General features: G+C 42.4%; 1 protein-coding gene across 4 annotated transcripts in view; it reads right to left on the minus strand.

The window, feature by feature from the left end:
* Nucleotides 1-498: 498 nt before the first annotated feature.
* The window catches only part of LOC131203860 (neurotrimin), a 449,992-nt gene continuing 429,148 nt past the window's right edge, over nucleotides 499-21,342 (minus strand). For 2 of the 4 annotated variants that reach the window (XM_058194542.1, XM_058194539.1), the window contains 2 exons: nucleotides 8,228-8,260; nucleotides 523-623 (listed from right to left, as the gene is read on the minus strand). In XM_058194542.1, the coding sequence (XP_058050525.1) occupies nucleotides 523-623; nucleotides 8,228-8,260 (134 nt within the window). Of the gene's footprint in view, nucleotides 624-8,227; nucleotides 8,261-21,342 lie in introns of all 4 variants that reach the window. The other 2 variants (XM_058194540.1, XM_058194541.1) reach the window with 2 other exon arrangements.

Here is a 21,342-nt window from a genome sequence, read left to right on the forward strand (position 1 = left end):
GGTGGTTTGTTTTCTTGCAGCTGTGTGTGTGTGATCTTTTTGTAAAAGTGATTGTGGTGGGTTGTTTCTCGGTTAGAACTGGCAATTGTACGGAGGAGGGCGGAGTCCATGAAGTGGCGAGAATGGGTGGAAGGAAGCCATGGGATGTGAGGTACCAGACAACTGACCTGGGAACCCTCTGGGAAGAGCAACAAAATATATGAGTCCAAAGTGGGCAGAATGATCACTCATTAGCCAAATGCGCTGATCGGTCACCAACAGCTGCATCCTTGTCCATGACGGGAGGAAAAAAAAAAAAAGAATAAAAATAGAAAGAAAACAGAACGCTCCGTTGTGTTTGGAACTTGCTGGATTCTTCTTGGGATTTATTTTTTTCCAGACTTGTTTTCTTTCTCTCCGAGATTTTATGATAATATAATTCTTGACTATTAGGATTATTTTCTGACTTTGTCAAAGTATTCTTCCTTTCCCCCCCCCTCCCCCACACCTCCCTTCCTCTTAGAATCGCCATCTTCAAAAGGGTCAAAAATTCAGCAGGAGGTGTAAAAGAAGCAAGGGAAGCAGCCAAACACAGCCAGCTCTTCTTGATCCACCACTGTTCCCATCATGCACTGCTCCAGGGCCTGAAAGAAAACAGATTGAATAGTGTCAGTTCGTGGAGCCATAAAGCAGCTAAGATGTGGTGGTAATAGGACATACACAGTTACCAAATTAACAAAAACAATGGCTGCCATGACTGAATTCAGTCTTTAATAATTTTTGACCAGCAAATCACCAAACGTACTTTCTGACCTAATGCAAAATTAAAATTGGCTTGTTAGGTTCACATCTCTGTCTAAATTTCCATTGCACACATAATATAATGCAATTAAGAAGTACATAGTCTTATCAAGCAATTGTTTTAAGACCAATCTGATTGCCTTGTTCTTTAAATATCTGCTTTGAAAGGCTGCATCAGATAGCAATAGCAGTTAGACTTATATACCGCTTCATAGTGCTTTTACAGCCCACTCTAAGCGGTTTACAGAATCAGCATATTGCCCCCAACAATCTGGCTCCTCATTTTACCGACCTCGGAAGGATGGAAGGCTGAGTCAACCTTGAGCCTGGTGAGATTTGATTTGCCAAACTGCTGGCAGCCAGCAGTCAACAGAAGTAGCCTGCAGTACTGCACTCTAACCACTGTGCCACGCGGCTCATGTTAAAGGAAGGGTGATTTTGCGTGAAGAAAGAATCTTGCCCATATTAGATCCTATAAATATTTGATACATATTTGTAAACAACTAATTGTGAATTAATGTAATACCAATTCGTGCTTTACCCCTCAGAAACCTCACCATCTTTTATGTTGAATTTATATTTTACCGACAAAGAAATAAATGGAGATTAGTACCTTTCTTCCTTGGTTGGTAAAATATAAATTCAACACAAAAATGAGTTTATTGCGAAAGCGACTGCCTGCGAAGGCTCTTGGATTGGGGCTGAAAGGTGAAAGCAGAAGCAGTACACTCCATCCCATAATTGGGTAGAGCAGGTTGCCCTGATAGACTGGTCCCACCTGAAAAAAAACATTTCACCATCTTTTGCTGTCCTCAAACAAGAGTTGGTACATCTGACCAGTGTGCAATATTATGCAACAAAGTCTTTGTAGACCCTGAATTTATAAACTACTGTTCATAAAATGTAACTGTTTTGGGGAAACTGTTTCCCCGAAAATAAGACATTCCCTGATAATAATCCCAATCGAGCTTTTGAGCGCATGTGCCAAAATAAGCCCTCCCTAAAAATAAGCCCTCCCCAAAAGTATTTAACCGCATGTACAGCCAGTCCCCACCCTTTCCTCTGGTTAAGATTAGGGGGACAGAGCTGGAAATCAGGTAAGACTGCAAGAGGAGCCCCGTCTTGCTCCATGTGCCCCAAAATAATAAGACCTCCCCAAAAATAAGTGTCTTATTTTGGGGGAAACACGGTAATTAGATGGGGTTTTTGGACAGGCATGTAATTCCATTGAGCATAAGCACTGTTGAGATAGAGAAAACAATTTCTATCCATTCATCCATCCGAAAATCTTTATAAAACTAAAAAGAATACCAGAGGAACCAACATAGCAGTCAGAGGCATACATGTATGAGATGGTTCACCCTGTAAATCTAATAAGAAAATAAAAGAATAAAATAAAATAGAAAATGGTGAAATAATATAAAAAGCCAGTGAGCTTCAAGTGTTCCTCTACCAGGCCAAGAATAGATACTGGAATTCTTTGCTGTTGCCTCCATCCCAATCAGTTGGGACTTTAGGAAAGGGTTTTTTTTTAAAAAAAGAAACAAAGACGCAGACACAAAATTAAAAGAAATTGGCTAATATTCTCATTTGGAATGGATTCTTTTCGAAAATGCATTGTTTCCATATGCCACTATGAGGAAGGAGCTTTTAGATGTCAAATCGATTTTATACTTTTCTCTCTGAGTAGAAGAGATAATAGCAGAGCTAAAAATGGACACATTCACTGGAGTGCTATATTTGGAAGCAGCTCTTGGTTAGAACGTCTGGACACGAGAAGAATGTTGCCTGATCAAGCTAATGTGCTCAGAATTCCTAAACGAGGCTTGCCAGAAGGCACTTTTAGAATTTTGATTGATTGATGGATGAAAGATATGCCATTAAATCATTTTCAACTCCTAATGCCCACACAGATTTTCTCTATGGCGGTCCACCTATCAAGCTTCCCAAGGGTCCAAAATTAGAATATTGGGACCCTAGATATAATAGTTATCACAATAAGACTAGGCCAAGAATGTGTGCATTGGGTTTAATAGTACTCATAGAACCCAATTTGTATCTAATGGAACACCTCTATCTCAGAGTAGACCATGCAACTGTTGTGGTCCGCCAGCAGCCTGCGGAGCTGGCAATGGTGTCAGACAGCGATGAGGCTGAGGAAGAACATGGGCCAGTCCTGGAGGCTGGGGAAGGCCAGGATGAAGGCTCTGCATCAGAGGCAGAAGTGGGGCCAGGACCATCAGGGAGTGATTTGCAGACTCCAGAGCCTCCAGAGGCTGACAGTAGTGAGGCAGAGGAACAGGAGGAGCCTGTTCCTAATGCACACATGAGAAGAGCTGTCAGAAGGCAAGAGCAGCTCAAGCAAAGAAGATGACTCAGGAATGGGCCAAGAAATGATAGGCCCCTCCCAAGAAGGCTTAAAAGACCAGCAACGGCGTTTGGGCTCTTTGCCGGAAAACAATATTGATAGCTTTGTCTTGTTGCATTTGTATCAGTGTCTTCTGAACTTTTGCCAAGAAAGGCCTTTGGCAGTTTGCCTAATTGGACCAAGGTTGGTGATAGGTCTGAGGAATTGTGTTGGGAGGAATTTGCTTTAGTTTTGTTGAACTATGCTAAGAATGAGTTAATTCTCAGCTGTTATAATAAAGTTTCTTTGTTTTTACACTGCGTTTCCTACTACCTACTTGGGCCTGGGTCAGAACACAACTTTGGAAGCCAACATGCATCACAATAAGCCCATAAAACACATGATACCGAAGCAGGACGACTTTTCATCAAAAAAGATGACTTTTTCTGGAATCGCCAATGAATCCATGAACTTTTCCAATAAGGGACTGTAGTTGGGTTTAAACTTTTGAAGAATAAATGACAGATTGCAGCTACCAGATTCTCCTTGCAACATATATTTTTTTTCCTCTGCGCAAAAAAATCCCACCAACCCAATCTCTTTACACGCGCACATAACACAGAGACACAAACACACCCGAGTGATAACTTCGATTGATTTAATAGAGATTGCAGCTTCAACAGCAATGCTGAAAGCTTAGAATTATCTTGACAGCTAAGCTGAATCCTTTGAAATGCTGCAACAAGCGCTGGAGGTACCTTTAGCCCAACAAACAGCTTCTGTGAGGAAGACAATAAGGAACTAGTTCCAAAATTGCCATCAGTGGAAGTCGAGAGAACAAAGAAATCTAAGCAACCTTTCCTGGCCTTTTATGATGGCTCCCATCCAATATTAATTCCTTTGTGCTCATTTAATGGGCAATAATGAAGCCCTACAGTTATCCCAGAGGAGAAACACTATTATGCCTTGATTATCTACCTGGAGAACTGGAGAACAAGCAAACAAATGAAGTGAGAAGACCTGTGCTGGAAATCCCTGCTGAGATGTCCACTAAGATGCCAGGTTTAGGAGACACAGAGGACTATTACTGATGTCACATGGTAACTTTCCTTTTCCTTGGAGGCCTGAGCTACAAATAGCAATAGCACTTAGACTTATACACTGATTCACAGTGCTTTACAGCCCTCTCTAAGCATTTTACAGATTCAGCCCATTGCCCCCAACAATCTGGGTCCTCATTTTACTGACCTCAGAAGGATGGAAGGTTGAGTCAAGCTTGAGCTAGTCAGGATCGAACTCTTGGCAGTTGGCAGAATTAGCCTGCAATACTACATTCTAACCACTGAGCCATCACAGCCCCTTCCTTCCTCCCTCCCTCCCTCCCTCCCTCCCTCCTTTCTCAATAGCACTAAGACTTATACAACACTTCACAAAGCAGTTTACAGAGCCAGCCCACTGCCCCCAACAATCTGGGTCCTCATTTTACCAACCTCAGAAGGTTGGAAGGCTGAATCAACCTTGAGCCGGTGAGAATTGAACTGCTGGCAGTGGGCAGTGAGTTAGCCTGCAATACTGCATTCTAACCACTGTGTCACCACGGCACTTCCTTCCTTCCTTCCTTCCTTCCTTCCTTCCTTCCTTCCTTCCTTCCTTCCTTCCTTCCTTCCTTCCTTCACAATAGCAATAGCACTTAGACTTATATACTGCTTCACAGTGCTTTATAGCCCTCTCTAAGCATTTTACAGAGTCACCCTCTTGCCCCCAACAATCTGGGTCCTCATTTTACTGACCTCAAAAGGATGGGAGGCTGAGTCAACCTTGAGCCAGTCAGGATCAAACTCTTGGCAGTGGGCAGAGTTATTCTGCAATACTTCACTCTAATCACTGCACTGGTATCTCCCTTCCAGTAAATTAAACCCACTATAGTAGAAACCCACTATAGTAGAAACAACAGAAGGTACCGTTGAGTTCCTGCATGAAAACAGTTCAATTATTCAAGAGAGAGCTCATCATATTGCTACTGGCTGATCTTTCTAAAGTTCAAACATTCCCATTTTCAGGTAGTCCTTGACTTACGACCACAACTGAGCCCTAAATTCCTGTTTTCAAGGGAGACATTTGTTTGAATTTTGCCCCATTTTTGCAATAGGTGTTAAACAAATCACTGCACTTGATAAGTGAGTAACCCACTTGTTAAGTGAATCAGGCTTCCCCATTGACTTTGCTTGTCAGAAGGTCACAAAAGGGGATCACGTGACCTTGGGACACAGCAACGGTCATAAGTATGAACCAGTTGCCAAGCTTCTGAATTTTGATCACATGCTACTAAGGTCACAACCGTGAAAAATGGTCATAGGTCACTTTTTTCAGTGCCGTTCTAACGTTGAATGGTCAGTAAATGAGGACTACCTATAAGTTGAGTACTTCAATCTCTCCTCCTAAGGCTGTTTGTGGTCCTTGATGATCTTTAAATGTATTACATGTTTTGAACATGCTACATTTTAAGGTGCAGTGTTGAGAACCGGATGCTATAGTGGAGACTGGGTCAAATCAACACAGTTTTAAGTGGAACGGCGATGATTTGACGAAACCTAAACTGATCCGTTGTCATTTTAAATTAGGGGTGTCAAATTCAAGGCCCACAGGCCGGATCTGGCCCGCAGGGTCAGTGGTGACATCCTCTGTGGGTTGCCACTGGTTTGCTGCGCACATATGCGCAGTGCGCACCAAACGTGCACTTTGTGCAGAAAAAGGAGGCGCTTAAGAAGGTAAGTAGAACAGCGAGGGGGGGAACACCTGTGCCGCGCAATTTAGATTGAATATAAATTGTGCGGCACAGCTAATCGTCAGAAATACCGGTTTGGACGAACCTGTAGCTTTTTCTTACTACCAGTTCGCCGAACCGATTGCTTTTATTACTACTAGTTCGCCTAAACGGGTGCGAACCAGTAGCATTTCACCACTGCGTGGGATGCTTAGATCTGGCCTGTGAGGCCCCGCTGGAAATAGTGAAGGACTGGACCACGGTGCCTCTGCTGGCCCTCCTGGGCTCAGTTTTCAATGGCAGTGGCTGCAGGACATGGAGCTGGGCACGCCTACCCTGGCCATGCCCACCGCAACCACGCCCATTTGGCCATACGAGGTCAAACACAACCCTGATGTGGCCCTCAATGAAATCGAGTTTGACACCCCTGTTTTAAATCAACTGCTTCTTCTCAATTACTGCTGCCAGGATGGCTAACCCCCATTCTATGTTTGTGCATTTGGGTTTTTCGAGCAAACATATATATATATATATATATGTATGTATGTATGTATGTATATCTTTGGTTATTCGGATTTTCTCCTGCATAAAATTGGAAGTGTCTTGGCGACGTTTTGACGAAGTCTCATTCGTCATCTTCAGGCTTCAGCTTCGTGCTTCTGGGAGGCACGTAGCTGAAGCCTGAAGATGACGAATGGGACTTCGTCGAAACGTCGCCAAGACACTTCCAATTTTATGCGGTAGAAAACCCGAATAACCAAAGACACACACACACACACACACACACACACACACATATATATATATATTTGCATTGATCTACGCTCTTCCAATTATTCAACGTGATTCTAATGGATGGCAAAACAGGAAGTGATATAAATTGCTGGAATATTCCTACGTGCAATGTTGCAGATGCCGAGACTTTCATGCATTCAGAAAGCAAACCAAAACCACAATTTGACGTCGTCACTGCTGGAGACGGAACCCACCAAACTTCAAGTGCTAAATAATAGCAGATCAGAAAGTTTTCTGATGCCCCTCATGTAACACATCATTAACATACGAAAGACACAGGAGTTGGGAAGAAGTGCGAAGCATGAGCAAAAAGGGCCCAGAGCAAACCGAAACAACAGATGTATAACGTCCTTTACAGTGCAGGTACTCCTCAACCTATGACCAACAACTGGGGCTAACAACCTAGGTGGCTGTTAAGGGAGTCGCACCTGATTTTAGGACATTGTGGGGTGTTTTTTTTTTGCCATAGTGGTGAAAAGGGTCATTGCAGTTAGTCAGTGAATTGTGTCATTAAGCAAATCCAACTTCTCCCATTGACATTGTTGGAAGTCAATTGGGAAGATTGCGAAGGAGGATCATACAACTCTGGGACGGTGCAACCTTCATAAACGAGAGGAATTAAAAATTACTTTTTTGTTTCAGTGCTATCATATGTCAAGGTTTTGGAATTTCACTCATCGTGTGCCAGTTTCCTCATGCTAGTAAAGAAATCAGAAAGACAATGGCTTCTGAGTTTTTTTTATGCAGAAGAGGTTTTTCTGGAACCTTGACATTATTCCAAAACTGAACTTCTGGATTCTTTTCCCAGTTATACAAACCCCAAGATAATATCTTTAAATCGTCGCTTAACGAATGGGTATAAGCAGAGGACTACCTACATGTTAGGCTGAAAGAAATGAGGATTAGCCATATTATTACGTAGTGCAGCAGGCAGGCTGGCTACGAATGCCATCTTGCTACCAAAATGCCACCTTGCGACCAAAGCAGAGCCAAAGGTGCTTTCTCGGGAGGCAAACTGCAGACTACAGGAACCAGGAGCGCCACTCAGGTGATCCTGAAGACACAGATAAACCTCCAAGTGCTTCAAGGACCCTCTAAAAGGATGCAAATGACCAGCTGTCTGCAAGGAGTATAAAATCCTTCCATTCCCCACCATCCAGTGAGAGCTGAAGAAGCTTCTTGGATGAGAAGCAAAACATCTTCAAATAAAAAAAAACAAGAAAGTCCAGGTGCCTCCTGAAAAAGCACCTTTGAAACAACCACGACCTGGAGGACTGAGGATCTCTACAGACTTTTACCAAAGCTGAAGCTTCAAAAGCAAGTCAGGGGACTCCCTTAGCAAGTAGAGAGTAGTGATTTTGCAAGGAAGCGAAAGGGAGCTCCAGGTTTGATTTCCAATTATGGGACAGTCCCTTGATGTTACAGCTAAACTGAAGGAAAATGCAGGAGGAGGAGCAAGGGGTTGGTAGGGGATTCAAGGCCAGGACTTGGGAAACTTGCAGGAGGAACTTACTAACTAACTTACTAAGGAACTTACTAACCTTTCCAGCGCGTCTGTGCTGATGTTGTCTCTTCTACAAAATGAAAGGACAAGTTATCAAGAAGGCTAAAGGAACAGAAGTTGCCTTCAGAAATCGTGGGCACACCACCACTGGAGGTTTTTAAGAAGAGACTAGACCAGGAGTCAGCAACCTGCAGCTCTGGAGCCGCATGTGGCTCTTTCACTCCTCTGCTGTGGCTCCCTGTCACTCAAAATATGCATCACAACCACCAATGTGCGACACCCCCTGGCACACGATTTATTGAGCTTTTCAACCCCCAGTAGGCCAACCATGGATGAATCCAAGAAAAGAAAAGTTTCAGAAGAAAACAGAACATTTAATTCAACTACATATGCTAGTTTTGGGGCCGCTCAAGACATAATCAGGCACGGGAAAGGTTTTGTGGCTCCGGGTATTTTCTTTTCTGTGGGCAACAGGTCCAAATGGCTCTTTGAGTGTTTAAGGTTGCAGACCCCTGGACTAGACAGTCACTTGTCTGAAATGGTATAGTTTCTCTTGCTTGAGCAGGGGTGGACTAGAAGACCTCCAAGGTTCCTCCCAGCTCTATTCTATTTTTATTTATTTATTTTGTCAAGCACATATTAGATAACAGATATAAGTATAGACATAATTATGAATACATGAAATGGAGACAAATAAAAGGGAACATTAGGACAGGGAGGGTAGACACGTTGGTGCGCTTATGCACGCCCCTTACAGACCTCTTAGGAATGGGGTGAGGTCAACAGTAGGCAGTCTAAGGTTAAAGTTTTGGAGATTTGGGAAAATAACCACAGAGTCAGGTAGTGCATTCCAGGCACTGACCACTCTGTTGCTAAAGTCGCATTTTCTGCAATCGAATTTGGAGCAGTTTACCTTGAGTTTGTATCTATTGTGCTCATGTATTATTATGGTTGAAGCTGAAGTAGTCATTGACAAGTAGGATGCTATAGCAGATAATTTTGTGTCCTAAGCCTAGGTCATACTAAAGGCGGTGTAGTTCTAAGTTGTCCAAGCCCAGAATTTCAAATCTGGTGGCATAAGGTATTCCGTTGTGAGCAGAGGAGTGGAGGACTCTTCTTGTGAAATATCTCTGGACACACTCAATTGTCCAATATGCAATGCAGGTTCCAGACAGATGAGCTGTATTCGAGAATTGGTCTGGCAAATGTTTTGTATGCTCTGGTTAGTAGTATAATATTACTGGAGAAGAAGCTACACAAGATTAGGTTTACAACTCTTAATGCCTTTTTGGTGATGTTGTTACAGTGGGCTTTGGCACTTAGATCATTAGATATGAGTACTCCAAGGTCTTTGACAGAGTGAGGGTTGTCTACAAGGTCGTGTCCACTCAGATTGTATTTTGTGTTCTGATTCTTTTTGCCAAGGTGTAAGACCAGGACCGGATGGATTACACCCCAAGGTTCTGAAGGAACTGGCAGACGTGATTTCAGAACCACTGAACTATATCTTTCAAAGATCCTGCAGCACAGGGGAGCTGTGAACATTGGGCACTATCTAACAAAATGAAATTCAACAGTGAAAAAAGTAAGGTTCTACATTTAGGCCAAAAAAACAAAATGCACTGGTACCGTATATGTGGTACCTTGCTCAATAGTAGTACCTGTGAGAGGGATCTTGGATAACCATTTAGATATGAGCCAGCAGTGTGAAGCAGCTGCTAAAAAAGCCAACACAGTTCTGGGCTGTATAAACAGAGGGATAGAATCAAGATCACGTGAAGTGTTAGTACCACTTTATAATGCCTTGGTAAGGCCACACTTGGAATATTGCATTTAGTTTTGGTCGCCACGATGTAAAAAAGATGTTGAGACTCTAGAAAGAGTGCAGAGAAGAGCAACAAAGATGATTAGGGGACTGGAGGCTAAAACATATGAAGAACGGTTGCAGGAACTGCATATGTCTAGTTTAATAAAAAGAAGGACTAGGGGAGACATGATAGCTGTGTTCCAATATCTCAGGGGTTGCCACAAAGAAGAGGGAATCGGGCTGTTCTCCAAAGCACCTGAGGGTAGAACAAGAAGCAATGGGTGGAAACTGATCAAAGAAAGAAGCAACTTAGAACTAAGGAGAAATTTCCTGACAGTTAGAACAATTAATAAGTGGAACGACTTGCCTGCAGAAGTTGTGAATGCTCCAACACTGGAAATTTTTAAGAAAATGTTGGATAACCATCTGACCGAGATGGTGTAGGGTTTTCTGCCTGGGCAGGGGGTTGGACTAGAAGGCCTCCAAGATCCCTTCCAACTCTGTTGTTATGTTATGTTATGTTAAGACAGAGCATTTGTTGGTTGAGATTTGGAGTTGCCAATTGTTTGACCCTTCTGACACAAAGTCAAAGTCTTTTTGAAGGGTAGCAGCGTTCTGATTGATTATATGGGTTCACCCAATGGGTTTGATTAGGTAAACCCTCAACATGAATTGTCTATGCAACTTTTCTTTGGCAGACCCTTGAGAATGTATAGAGTGCTCACCACGCAAATTCAGAATTTAACTATTCACTGCCAAAGCGATGGGTCACCATTATAACATTATAAATCAGGGGTCACCAACTTTTCGGACCTCAGGGACCACCAAATTCATAATTTTAAATCCCACGGACCCCTAATATGATTTTTTTAAAAAGATAAATAGTATTTAGTGCAATATAAAAAATGCAAGTAATCTTTCTGTGGACCACCAAAATTTCTGCGCGGACCACCAGTAGTCCATGGACCACCAGTTGGTGACCGCTGTTATAGATTACAGCTGTCCCAGGACTGTTTTCCAACTTCCCAATAGTTTCCTTTTACTTAAAAAAAAACAACCAAAGCTGGTTTCCCTCTTTATCCTCAAATTGCTTTAGGATTTATTTCAAATTTCTTTCAAGATTTTTTAGTGGTTCTAAAAATGTTGACCTGAAAAGTTCTATTCTAAAGCGCTCTCTGCCTTCTATGAGACCCGCATTTATTGACTCTTTTGCTGAACAATAACAACAACAACAACAACAACAACAATAATAATAATAGGGGCCGGGATAGCTCAGGCTGTTAAGAAGCCTGTTATTAGAACACAGTAGCCTGCAATTACTGCAGGTTCAAGCCCGGCCCAAGGTTGACTCAGCCTTCCATCCTTTATAAGGTAGGTAAAATGAGGACCCAGATTGTTGGGGGGGGGGCAATAAGTTGACTTTGTAAATATACATATAGAATGAGACTATTGCCTTACACAATGTAAGCCGCCCTGAGTCTTCGGAGAAGGGCAGGGTATAAATGTAAACAAATAATAATAATAATAATAATAATAATAATAATAATAATAATAATAATAATAATAATAATAATAATAATAATAATAATAATGTTGTTGTTGTTGTTGTTGTTGTTGTTGGATTTCCGAATACAGACTGATATTTGGAACACAATATCCCAGATATCACAATTATGGAAAAGAAAAAAGTGTGGATAGTCGACATTGCTATATCTGGTGACAGCAGAATCGATGACAAACAACTTGAAAAAGTCACCAGATATCAAGATTTGAGAATCGAATTGCAGAGACTCTGGCATAAACCAGTGCAGGTGGTTCCAGTGGTACTCGGCACACTGGGAGCTGTGCCTAAAGACCTAGGCAAGCACTTAAAAGCAATTGGCACTGACAAGATCACAGTTGGTCAGCTGCAGAAGGCCACCTTACTGGGATCTGCTCACATAATTTGCCGATACATCATGCAGTCCTAAACACTTGGGAAGTATTCGACTAGTGATCTCTGATATGAAATCCAGCATAGTTATCTCGTTTGCTGTGTATACTGTCATTTTGTGTAAATAATAATAATGCATTTTTGAATGTTCAGTTGACTGAGTTTCATATTTAATGAATAAAATAAATCATCATCATCATCGTCATCATCATCATCTTCTAAATAACTCCACTTAACCCTTGTCACAGAAGGGCTTTGCCGTTGGTGATTACTCACTGTCCGAATTATCCTTCTGTGATGATAAGAGCTTAGTACAATTCTACATTTGCTAATAAGTTGATTTGATGAGCATTGCAAGACTTACAGACAGCAATCAGACCAATATTTGTTGTTGTTGTTGTTGTTGTTGTCCAAAAAGCAGGAGATAAGGAGACCTTATTTGGCAAGGAAGGACCCAAAGTAAGTCCCTGTGGATTTAACTTCACTAGTCATTGGCAACTATAGGGGAGGTGCTCATCTCTGTTTCAAGACCATTGAGTCAGCTCTGTCTGAAGATTATTATTTTTTTTGCGGTCAGGTAGCCAGGATGAAATCAAAGAGCGCTGTTACCCTTTCCACCAAAGGGGTACCTATTTATGTACCCTCATTGCCATGCTTTTGAAACTTCTAGGTTGGCAGGAGCTGAGGTGAGGACGGGAACTCACCCCCTCGTATGGCGCGCGGGGTCTCGAACCTGGGCTGTCCGCTTTCCAGCTGAGCATCCCTCTCTTTTGCTGAGTAGCAGCAAGAAAAGCCATTTCAGAATTTCTTCTCACCAACTGCTGGGAGAAGGAATCTCAAAGAATAATCTAAAGCAAATATGCCTGTATAAAGCTGAACAAACAAGAGAAATTGTATAGATGAGTGCCGATCTATCACGAAAGCCTCCCAAAATAACTCCACTTAATCCTTGTCACGGATGGGCTTTGCCATTGATGATTACTTACTGTCCTAATTATCCTTCTGTGACGATAAGAGCTTAGTGCAATTCTATGTTTGCTAATAAGGTGATTTGATGATTATTGCCAGACTTGCAGACAGCAATCAGACAAACATTTGTCGCCCTGAATGGCAACACCTTCCTTTAAACCAGGGACAGTCAACCTTTTTATACCTACCACCCACTTTTGTATCTCTGTTAGTAGTAAAATTTTCTAACCACCCACCGGTTCCACAGTAATGCGCCGTGTATTGTCGTCTACGCATGCCTCTCGCACATCGTGGATTGGGTTTTGGGGGGGTGCCGGCTACCCACTCTGCTTGTCTGTTACAGCTGGGTGTTGTGGGGGGAGATGCGCGAGCTATTCTGGGACGAGGCTCTTTTGCTTGTGGTCGCACTAGAGCGCCATTTAGTTTCACTTACGTAATGCGAACTAAACTTATGCGCGGGCGATAGAAATAGTATATTTTCAGAAATTTAAATTGTCACGGGGAATAAATAATGCTATGAATTTTTTTAAAAAAACTTGATTAAATTAAAAAAAAAGGAAAGTGCTTCAGTATCGGAGAAAACCCCTACTGTCCACCATGAAAGCTGGAACGCTCACTAGTGGGCGGTAGGGACCAGGTTGACTACCACTGGTTTAAACGGTTCAGGGCTGGAAATATGAAAAGGTCCCCAAAAGGGACAGAAAAGTCTGCATTTTAACCAGGAAGGTGATAACGGTGTTGGAACCTCAGGGCAGGTTGTGAAATGAGTCCAAAAAGCAGGAGATGAGAAGACCTTATTTGGCAAGGAAGGACCAAGACAGATGAGAATCTGGAGCTGATATTGTCATGAACACCCGACTAAGTTTTGCAACTGTTTGAGTGAATTAGGTGACTGTCAATTGGGAGTCACCATCTCACCTGTATCAGGTGAGACATCAATTATTTCTGGTAGGGCTTCTTGTGGGATGCTTCATGTCTTGCACAAGTCTGTGTTGACATAGATTCTGGGTTTGTTTCCCTATTCCAAGGGTCAGCAACCTTAAAAACTCAAAGAGCCACAAAGGTCTTAACCAGAAGCCCTCTGTTCAATTCTGGCACCGACGGAAGTCCGATTCCTCCCCACCATAGAGTCTCCTCCTAGCGCAGCGTCCTTTTTCCTCTACCTGTCCTAACTGAAAGCCCTATCAATTGTGCCTCTTGCCATAGAGTCTCTTCCTGGTGTGCCGTGCTTTTCCTCCCCATAACCAGAAGCTCCTCCTTGAGTGGCTCAGACTGTTAAGACAGTCTGTTATTAACAGCAGCTGCTTGTAATTACTGCAGGTTCAAGTCCCACCAGGCCCAAGGTTGACTCAGCCTTCCATCCTTTATAAGGTAGGTAAAATGAGGACCCAGATTGTTGGGGGGCAATAAAGTTGACTTTGTATATAATATACAAATGGATGAAGACTATTGCTTGACATAGTGTAAGCCGCCCTGAGTCTTCGGAGAAGGGCGGGATATAAATGCAAATTAAAAAAAAAATTGCGGCGGTGACAGAGAGTCGCAGCAGAGGGACGAAAGAGCCACATGCAGCTCCAGAGCCATGGGTTGATGACTCCTGCTCTCATTTCTGCAGTTTTTGGTTTTGGTTTGGTCCTTGGGGTTATCTTCTAGAATTCTTGAAATAACGGGAACAGAATTCCAAAACACCTTGCAGCAGCCTGCAACTAACTTGCCTCAATAAGATGCTATTTATTTGTTCCAGAGAAGCATTTTTAAAAAGAAATTATTTTGGTAGAGAACGCCAGTGGACCTTTTTCCCCTAAAAAGACATCTTTACCATATTGCTATCAAGCTCCATGTGTAATGGGCATGCACCATTAACCTTGGAAAAGGAATGCTGATATCTATTGCATTACACTTAAAATATACCCATGTTTCGCACCCAATTGCTGGAGGTGACAAAAAAAAAATCACTTTATACACTGTGCTAACATTCATTGGGTTTCATCCACACTGGCAGTTAAACAAGTTTATTTCCTGCCAGGAATAAACATGAAGGAGAAATGAGAGAGTTGGAATTTGCAAAGCAAAGAAGTACAAAGCTTAACTCTGCGAGCAAATTTGAGCAACAGCGGTGAAACCTTGGACCTCTCGCTTCCATTAAGAACAGTTATCTCTGCTATCCTCCATCAAGTCTTAGCAATTAACTTCAAAATATGTATAAGACATCTCTTGGTTTTGTACATATTTTTTCCTCCATCGCTTCTGGTTTTTTTTAAAAAACAACAACAACAACAACAACCAAGAGAACTTGACGTTGAAACCAATTACGGGAAATAGCAAAAAAATACCTATCCTGCTCACCACTTTCAAATGGACAAAGTGGGTGATACCAGGGCACATTCTGCAAAGGATCTGTGTGCCCTTCTTTTTATTGTATGATTAGCATTATTATATTTGAAAAGCTTTTTTAAAACACTTATCTTCCGGGAGAACTCTGATTATTGAATGTGATGAATGAACGGTGGAAGGAAAGACATTCCAAGTCAAATGAGAATCGGTTGCAGGCATTTAAACCTATCAGTTTCTGGTCATTTGGCTCTGGGGAATATACTTACCCTAGGACACTATCTGGGGATCAGAAGAATTCTCCAGAGTCCCTCCTGTTCTATATTTGATTCTACTCACATTGTGGTTTAGCTTGCGGATTTATGGAACCGATCACAGAAACCGTGCCTACGCAGTTTGCATCTTTAGCTCTATTATGATTTAGATGTATTTAGAAATTGCTTTTCTATCCACCAGGGAACTCAAGCGGATGCATAATTTATTAAGAAAAATGCAATAATGCAACGGTAATCCAATAAAGGCAAATATCGAGCCATTGTTTAAAAACACGACAAAATAATGTTGAAGTTCATTGCCACTATCAACATTTAGAGCTTTCTAACGGTTGACGGGACAAACCTCCCTGTGGATTAAGTCACTATGCAAACTTACTTATTTTAAGATTTGGAGATCTTAAAAGCTTCATTTATAAAATGAATCAATTGATAAAAATAGGATCACCAACATCCGATGATGGATATGGCAGAAGGAGGAGGAGGAGGAGGAGGAGGAGAGGATGAAGAGGAGGAGGAGAAAAGAAGAAGGAGAGGAGGAGAAGGAGGAGGAGAAGAAGAAAAAGGAGGAGGAGGAGAGGAAGGGAGGAGAAGGAGAATTAGAAGGAGAAGAAGGAGGAAGAGGAGGAGGAAAGAAGGAGAAGGAGGTGGAGGAGGAGAGGAGAGAGAGGAGAGGAGGAGGAGGAGGAGGAGGAGGAGGAGGAGGAGGAGGAGGAGGAGGAAGAGAAAAGAAGAAGGAGAGGGGGAGGAGGAGGAAAGGAGGAGGAGGAGGAGGAGGAGGAGGAGGAGGAGGAGGAGGAGGAGGAGGAGGAGATCATCCCTTTAGGTTTGACCTATAATTAACTTCTCGGCAACACATGGACTCTGCTAATAAAACGAATGTGAGCGAATAGCCTCCGGATAGTCCATGCACAATTTTCATCTCTCTTTTGGAAGGATAACCAACATGATCACCACCGTCCAATGATGGCTATCGAAGAAGGAGGAGGAGGTGGAGGAGGAGGAGGAGGAGGAGGAGGAGGAGGAGGAAAGAAGAAGAGTAGGAGCTTCATGCTGAGATTTCATCAACATATGTTCACATTCAATATTCAACAACATGCTTCTCACAAATATTTCAGCACATACAGAAACAGCTAAAAATTGGGGATAAAAAAAAAACCCTGACCCTCTTCCTATGTTCTCCATATTTCATTCAAGACCGTATTAAAATCTGAACAGGAAGACACATTTTAAAGTAGAGCTGAATGGCTGTTGAAAATATATTTAACTGTAGTGAGAAGGGACTTTCGACGCTGTAAACAGAATCTCTCCTATTATCCTGTTAAAGCAGCTAAAAGTGGGTAGGAGGCATTCTGTCTTTTGGGAAGGATATTTCTGGAGTGATGGGAATCAACTGTACAATTACAGGTAGTCCTCAACTTACAACAGTTCCTTTAGTGACCATTCAAACTTACGACGACTCTGAAAAATGTGACTTATGACCGTTTTTCACAGTTACAACCTTTGCAGCATCCCCATGGTGACGTGACCAAAATTCAGATGCTGGACAACCGGTTCATGACTGGTTTATGACTGTTGTTGTGCTCAACAGGGTCATGTGATCACCTTTGGCAACCTTCTGATGAGCAAAATCAATGGGAAAATCGGATTCACTGAACAACCGATGTTACTAAGTTAACTCATGCGGCAAGCAATGCCTCGCTTAGCAACAGAAATTTTGGGGTCAATATTGTAAGTCAAGGACTACCTGTAGTAGCTTGGACATGTAAGGTGAGTGCTACCTTCGCATCAGTGGTGAAATCCAAATTTTTTTACTACTGGTTCTGTGGGCATGGCTTGGTGGGCATAGTGTGGCTTGGTGGGCATGGCAGGGGAAGGATACTGTAAAATCCCCATTCCCTTCCCACTTCTGGGGGAAGGATATTGCAAAACCCCCATTCCCTCCCCACACCTAGGGGAAGGATACTGCAAAATCCCCATTCCCAACCCACTCCTGGGGGAAAAGATATTGCAAAATCCTCATTCCCTCCCTACTCCTGGGAGAAGGATATTGCAAAAATCCCCATTCCCTCCCCACACCTAGGGGAAGGATACTGCAAAATCCCATTCCCACCCCACTCCTGGGGGGAAGGATATTGCAAAAACTTAATTCCCACCCCACTCTGGGGCCAGCCAGGGGTGGTGTTTTCCAATTCTCTGAACTGCTCAAAATTTCCGCTACCGGTTCTCCAGAACCTGTCAGAACCTGCTGGTTTTCACCCCTGCTTCGCATTAAACTAGAATGTGTAAGTGTGTAAGAATAAGGACAAAGAAGCCAATGCAATGGAAATTCAAGACCTGTGGCCAAACCTAAAAGCGTAATTGACTTTGGTCCCTCCCCATTGCATGAACTGATTCCAAGATATGCCTACTTTGGATGGTCCATCAAAATGCTTTCATCCCATCTCTTCCCCTTTCTCAAGCCTTTTCTGTCCACCCTCTTCCCTTGAAGCCTTTGAACGCTCATTCCTCATTCCAAATCATAACATCTGGTATCGAGCCCAGTGATACTTACATGGCAGAATGTAGGGAGCATGAGGAGACACATAAGGAAGCCATGCAGAAGGGGGAAAAAAAGAAAAGAAACAGAAAGAAAGAAAAACGAGTTAATAAAATCAGCTCTTTTCTTTTCTTTCAGAATGAGGCAGCTGCATATCGGCTATTTGATTCTGCAAGGGGCTAAAGGGATGCAGGTTGACAGACAAACCACATTTGTTTCCTGAAAATCAAGGATGGGATCTAATGGTGGTCTGAGAGAATTAGTGTTGTACCTTCTCAAAGAAGAATGAGAAATTGGATGAAGATCTGGCTGAGATTTCTCATGTTACCTGCGTTCCTTATTTTATTTATTTATTATTATGTTGAGTCCTTGGAGCTCTCTGAGCTTGACTATTTTTCTTGGAGATGTTTCATTACCCAACTAGGTGGCATCTTCAGTTCTTCTTACCGATGATGTTTCTTAATTGGATAGTGAAATGTCTATCAAGTTCAGAGGGCATTAGGGACCCCAGAGTTCACTCCATGAGCTGCAAATATTCTCTTCTATGGGTAACCTTTTTCTTTAAAGTCAACTAGTTTAAACATCTAGATCTGAGGCGTGGTTTTCTGCCAGAGATCGTGTCTCTCTCTGTCTGTCAACTCTGTCTACCAGGTGGTACAACTTGGGACCCCTTCTAGCCAGTCCCACAATTCACTCTACCGAAGCCCATCCTCCATTCCTCAGGCCACCAATTGCGTTGCCTATTTTTTTCTCTTCCCCATTTTCAATATTTATTTCAAAGGCATTGTTTCATTTTGGTTACCAGGACACAGACGAGGGAACAGCTGATCCCTTCAGCAGCCCAGTTGGCATAGAAATACCTCAACCGATATTTACAGCATTCTTCAAATGGTGATGAGCTTCACATACATTTATTACAAGTAGAATAATGTGAAGTCTGCATGCTTCTTTAAGGGAAACCAGAAAATCAAATCCAGCTAATAGGTCCAAAATCTTTCTGCAACACACAGATATATCAGTTTCCACCTTGACCAGGGAAGTCTTCTAAGAACAGGAAGAATAAGAATTTGTAAATGTTAAATTCTTCCAAACGAGCATAATTCTCAGACAGATCTACTCTTCCAATCTCACCTGGTTTTATTAGAGGTTTCAACTTCTGGCTTGAAATGTGTCTATGGAGATTCTCAGTCATCCATATCATAGCTGTCTCAAAGGTGCTTTTTCAAAAGGCACTGTTTTTTTAAATTTGAGAAAGTAGAAGAAGATGTTTTGCTCCTCATCCAAGATGCTTCATCAGTTGTAAGGTAAAGGTAAAGGTTCCCCTCGCACATATGTGCTATTCATTCCCGACTCTAGGGGGCAGTGTTCATCTCCATTTCAAAGCTGAAGAGCCAGCGCTGTCCAAAAATGTCTCTGTGGTCATGTGGCCGGCATGACTCAATGCCAAAGGCGCACGGAAAGCTGTTACCTTCCCACCAAAGGTGGTCCCTATTTTTCTACTTGCATTTTTTAAGTGCTTTCGAACTGCTAGGTTGGCAGAAGCTGGGGCAAATAATGGGAGCTCACCCTATTACGTGGCGCTAAGGATTCAAACTGCTGAACGGCCGACCTTTTGATCAAGAAGCTCAGCATCTTAGCCACTGAGCCACCACATCCCTATCAGTTGTAACAGACAACTGATCATGAGTTGTATCAGTTGTACAACTGACGCAGCTTCTTGGGTGAGAAGCGAAACATCTTCTTTCTCAAATAAAAATAAATAAATAAAATTCAGTTGCCTTTTGGGGAAAAAAAGCACCTTTGAGATTACCTTAAAAAGTATATCCGTGATGATTCTCAGTCATCCAGGTAGATTTCTCTCGAGGTTGAGTCATGGCAACTGAACTTCATTTCTTCTTCGGTTTGAAATGCTTCGCTGTTTATTCAAATGAGATCGGCAACAAAATATTTCAAACCAAAAAAAAAGAAAAGAAAAGAAAAGGAGTCCGGGACTCAACTTCCAGGCTTGAAAAGTATCACTTGGTAAGGGACAAAAAATCACGTCAGGTAGCAAACCATTAATACCCTTTGATTCATTCACATGGAATTTTATTAAAAAGAGACTTCAGAATTGTATTTGTAATTGGCATGGCTGGGTGAGGATTTTTTGCCCCCTAATTGGCCAGGGTTCCGTTTGTCATCTTATCTATAGATGAAAAAATGGGATGGCTGAGTGAATGGGCATATTTCTCCAAAATAACCTGTACAAAATTTTGAATCAGTAGTCCCTAACTAATAGTGAAGGGATAGAAATAGATGTTCAGAGTTTTTTCCCCCCCAGTTTCTTTTAAAAAGAAAGCACATCCTCTAAGAAAAGGAATGCTTTTGGGTTTTTTTTTTAAAGTAGTGTGCTTACTTGTTTACTTACACTCAAAATATAATAGAAATTTCAAGAATTATGTTCTGTATGTGTCTTCAGTAGTCTCTTTAAATGATAGAGTCATAGAGTCAAAACCTCTAATGATGGAACAATGAATCGAAAAGAATAACAGAGTTGGAAAGGGACCTTGGAGGTCTTCTAGTCCAACCCCCTGCTTAGGCAGGAAACCCTACATCATTGAGAGGCAAGCTGTTCCATGGATTAATCGATAAGGTAAAGGTTCCCCTCGCACATACATGCTAGTCGTTGCCGACTCTAGGGGGCGGTGCTCATCTCCATTTCAAAGCCGAAGAGCCAGCGCTGTCCGAAGACGTCTCCGGGGTCATGTGGCCAGCATGACTCAATGCCAAAGGCGCACGGAATGCTGTTACCTTCCCACCAAAGGTGGTCCCTATTTTTTCTACTTGCATTTTTATGTGCTTTCGAAACTGCTAGGTTGGCAGAAGCTGGGACAAGTAACGGGAGCTCACCCCGTTACACGGCAGCATTAGGGATTCGAACCACTGAGCTGCTGACCTTTCGATCAACAAGCTCAACGTCCTAGCCCCTTGAGCCACCGCGTCCCCTCGGATTAATCGATAGTGGTCATTAAATTCAATGACTTTATTTTAGCTTTAATCCATCTGGTAAAGGGAGTTGGTAAGCGGGGCAGTTCCCAAAATTATTATTTTTTTTATTTTGTGGGTGGGGAGAGAAGAAGGAAAGGATCAGCATCTTGATGACTCTTGATCCTTGAAAGGGATTTTTTTAAAATTTAAACTGGATATTGGAACTCTCAACCGCTGACCAGACATGATACGATGGAAGACAATCCCCAAAACTGTACCCCCTCTGAATACCCCCTCCCGAGCAGGAAGTGGTACAGTCCTCCATGCAAATCGA

Source organism: Ahaetulla prasina, chromosome 9 (assembly GCF_028640845.1).
Source record: "Ahaetulla prasina isolate Xishuangbanna chromosome 9, ASM2864084v1, whole genome shotgun sequence".
In the NCBI taxonomy this organism is placed as follows: Eukaryota; Metazoa; Chordata; class Lepidosauria; order Squamata; family Colubridae; genus Ahaetulla; species Ahaetulla prasina.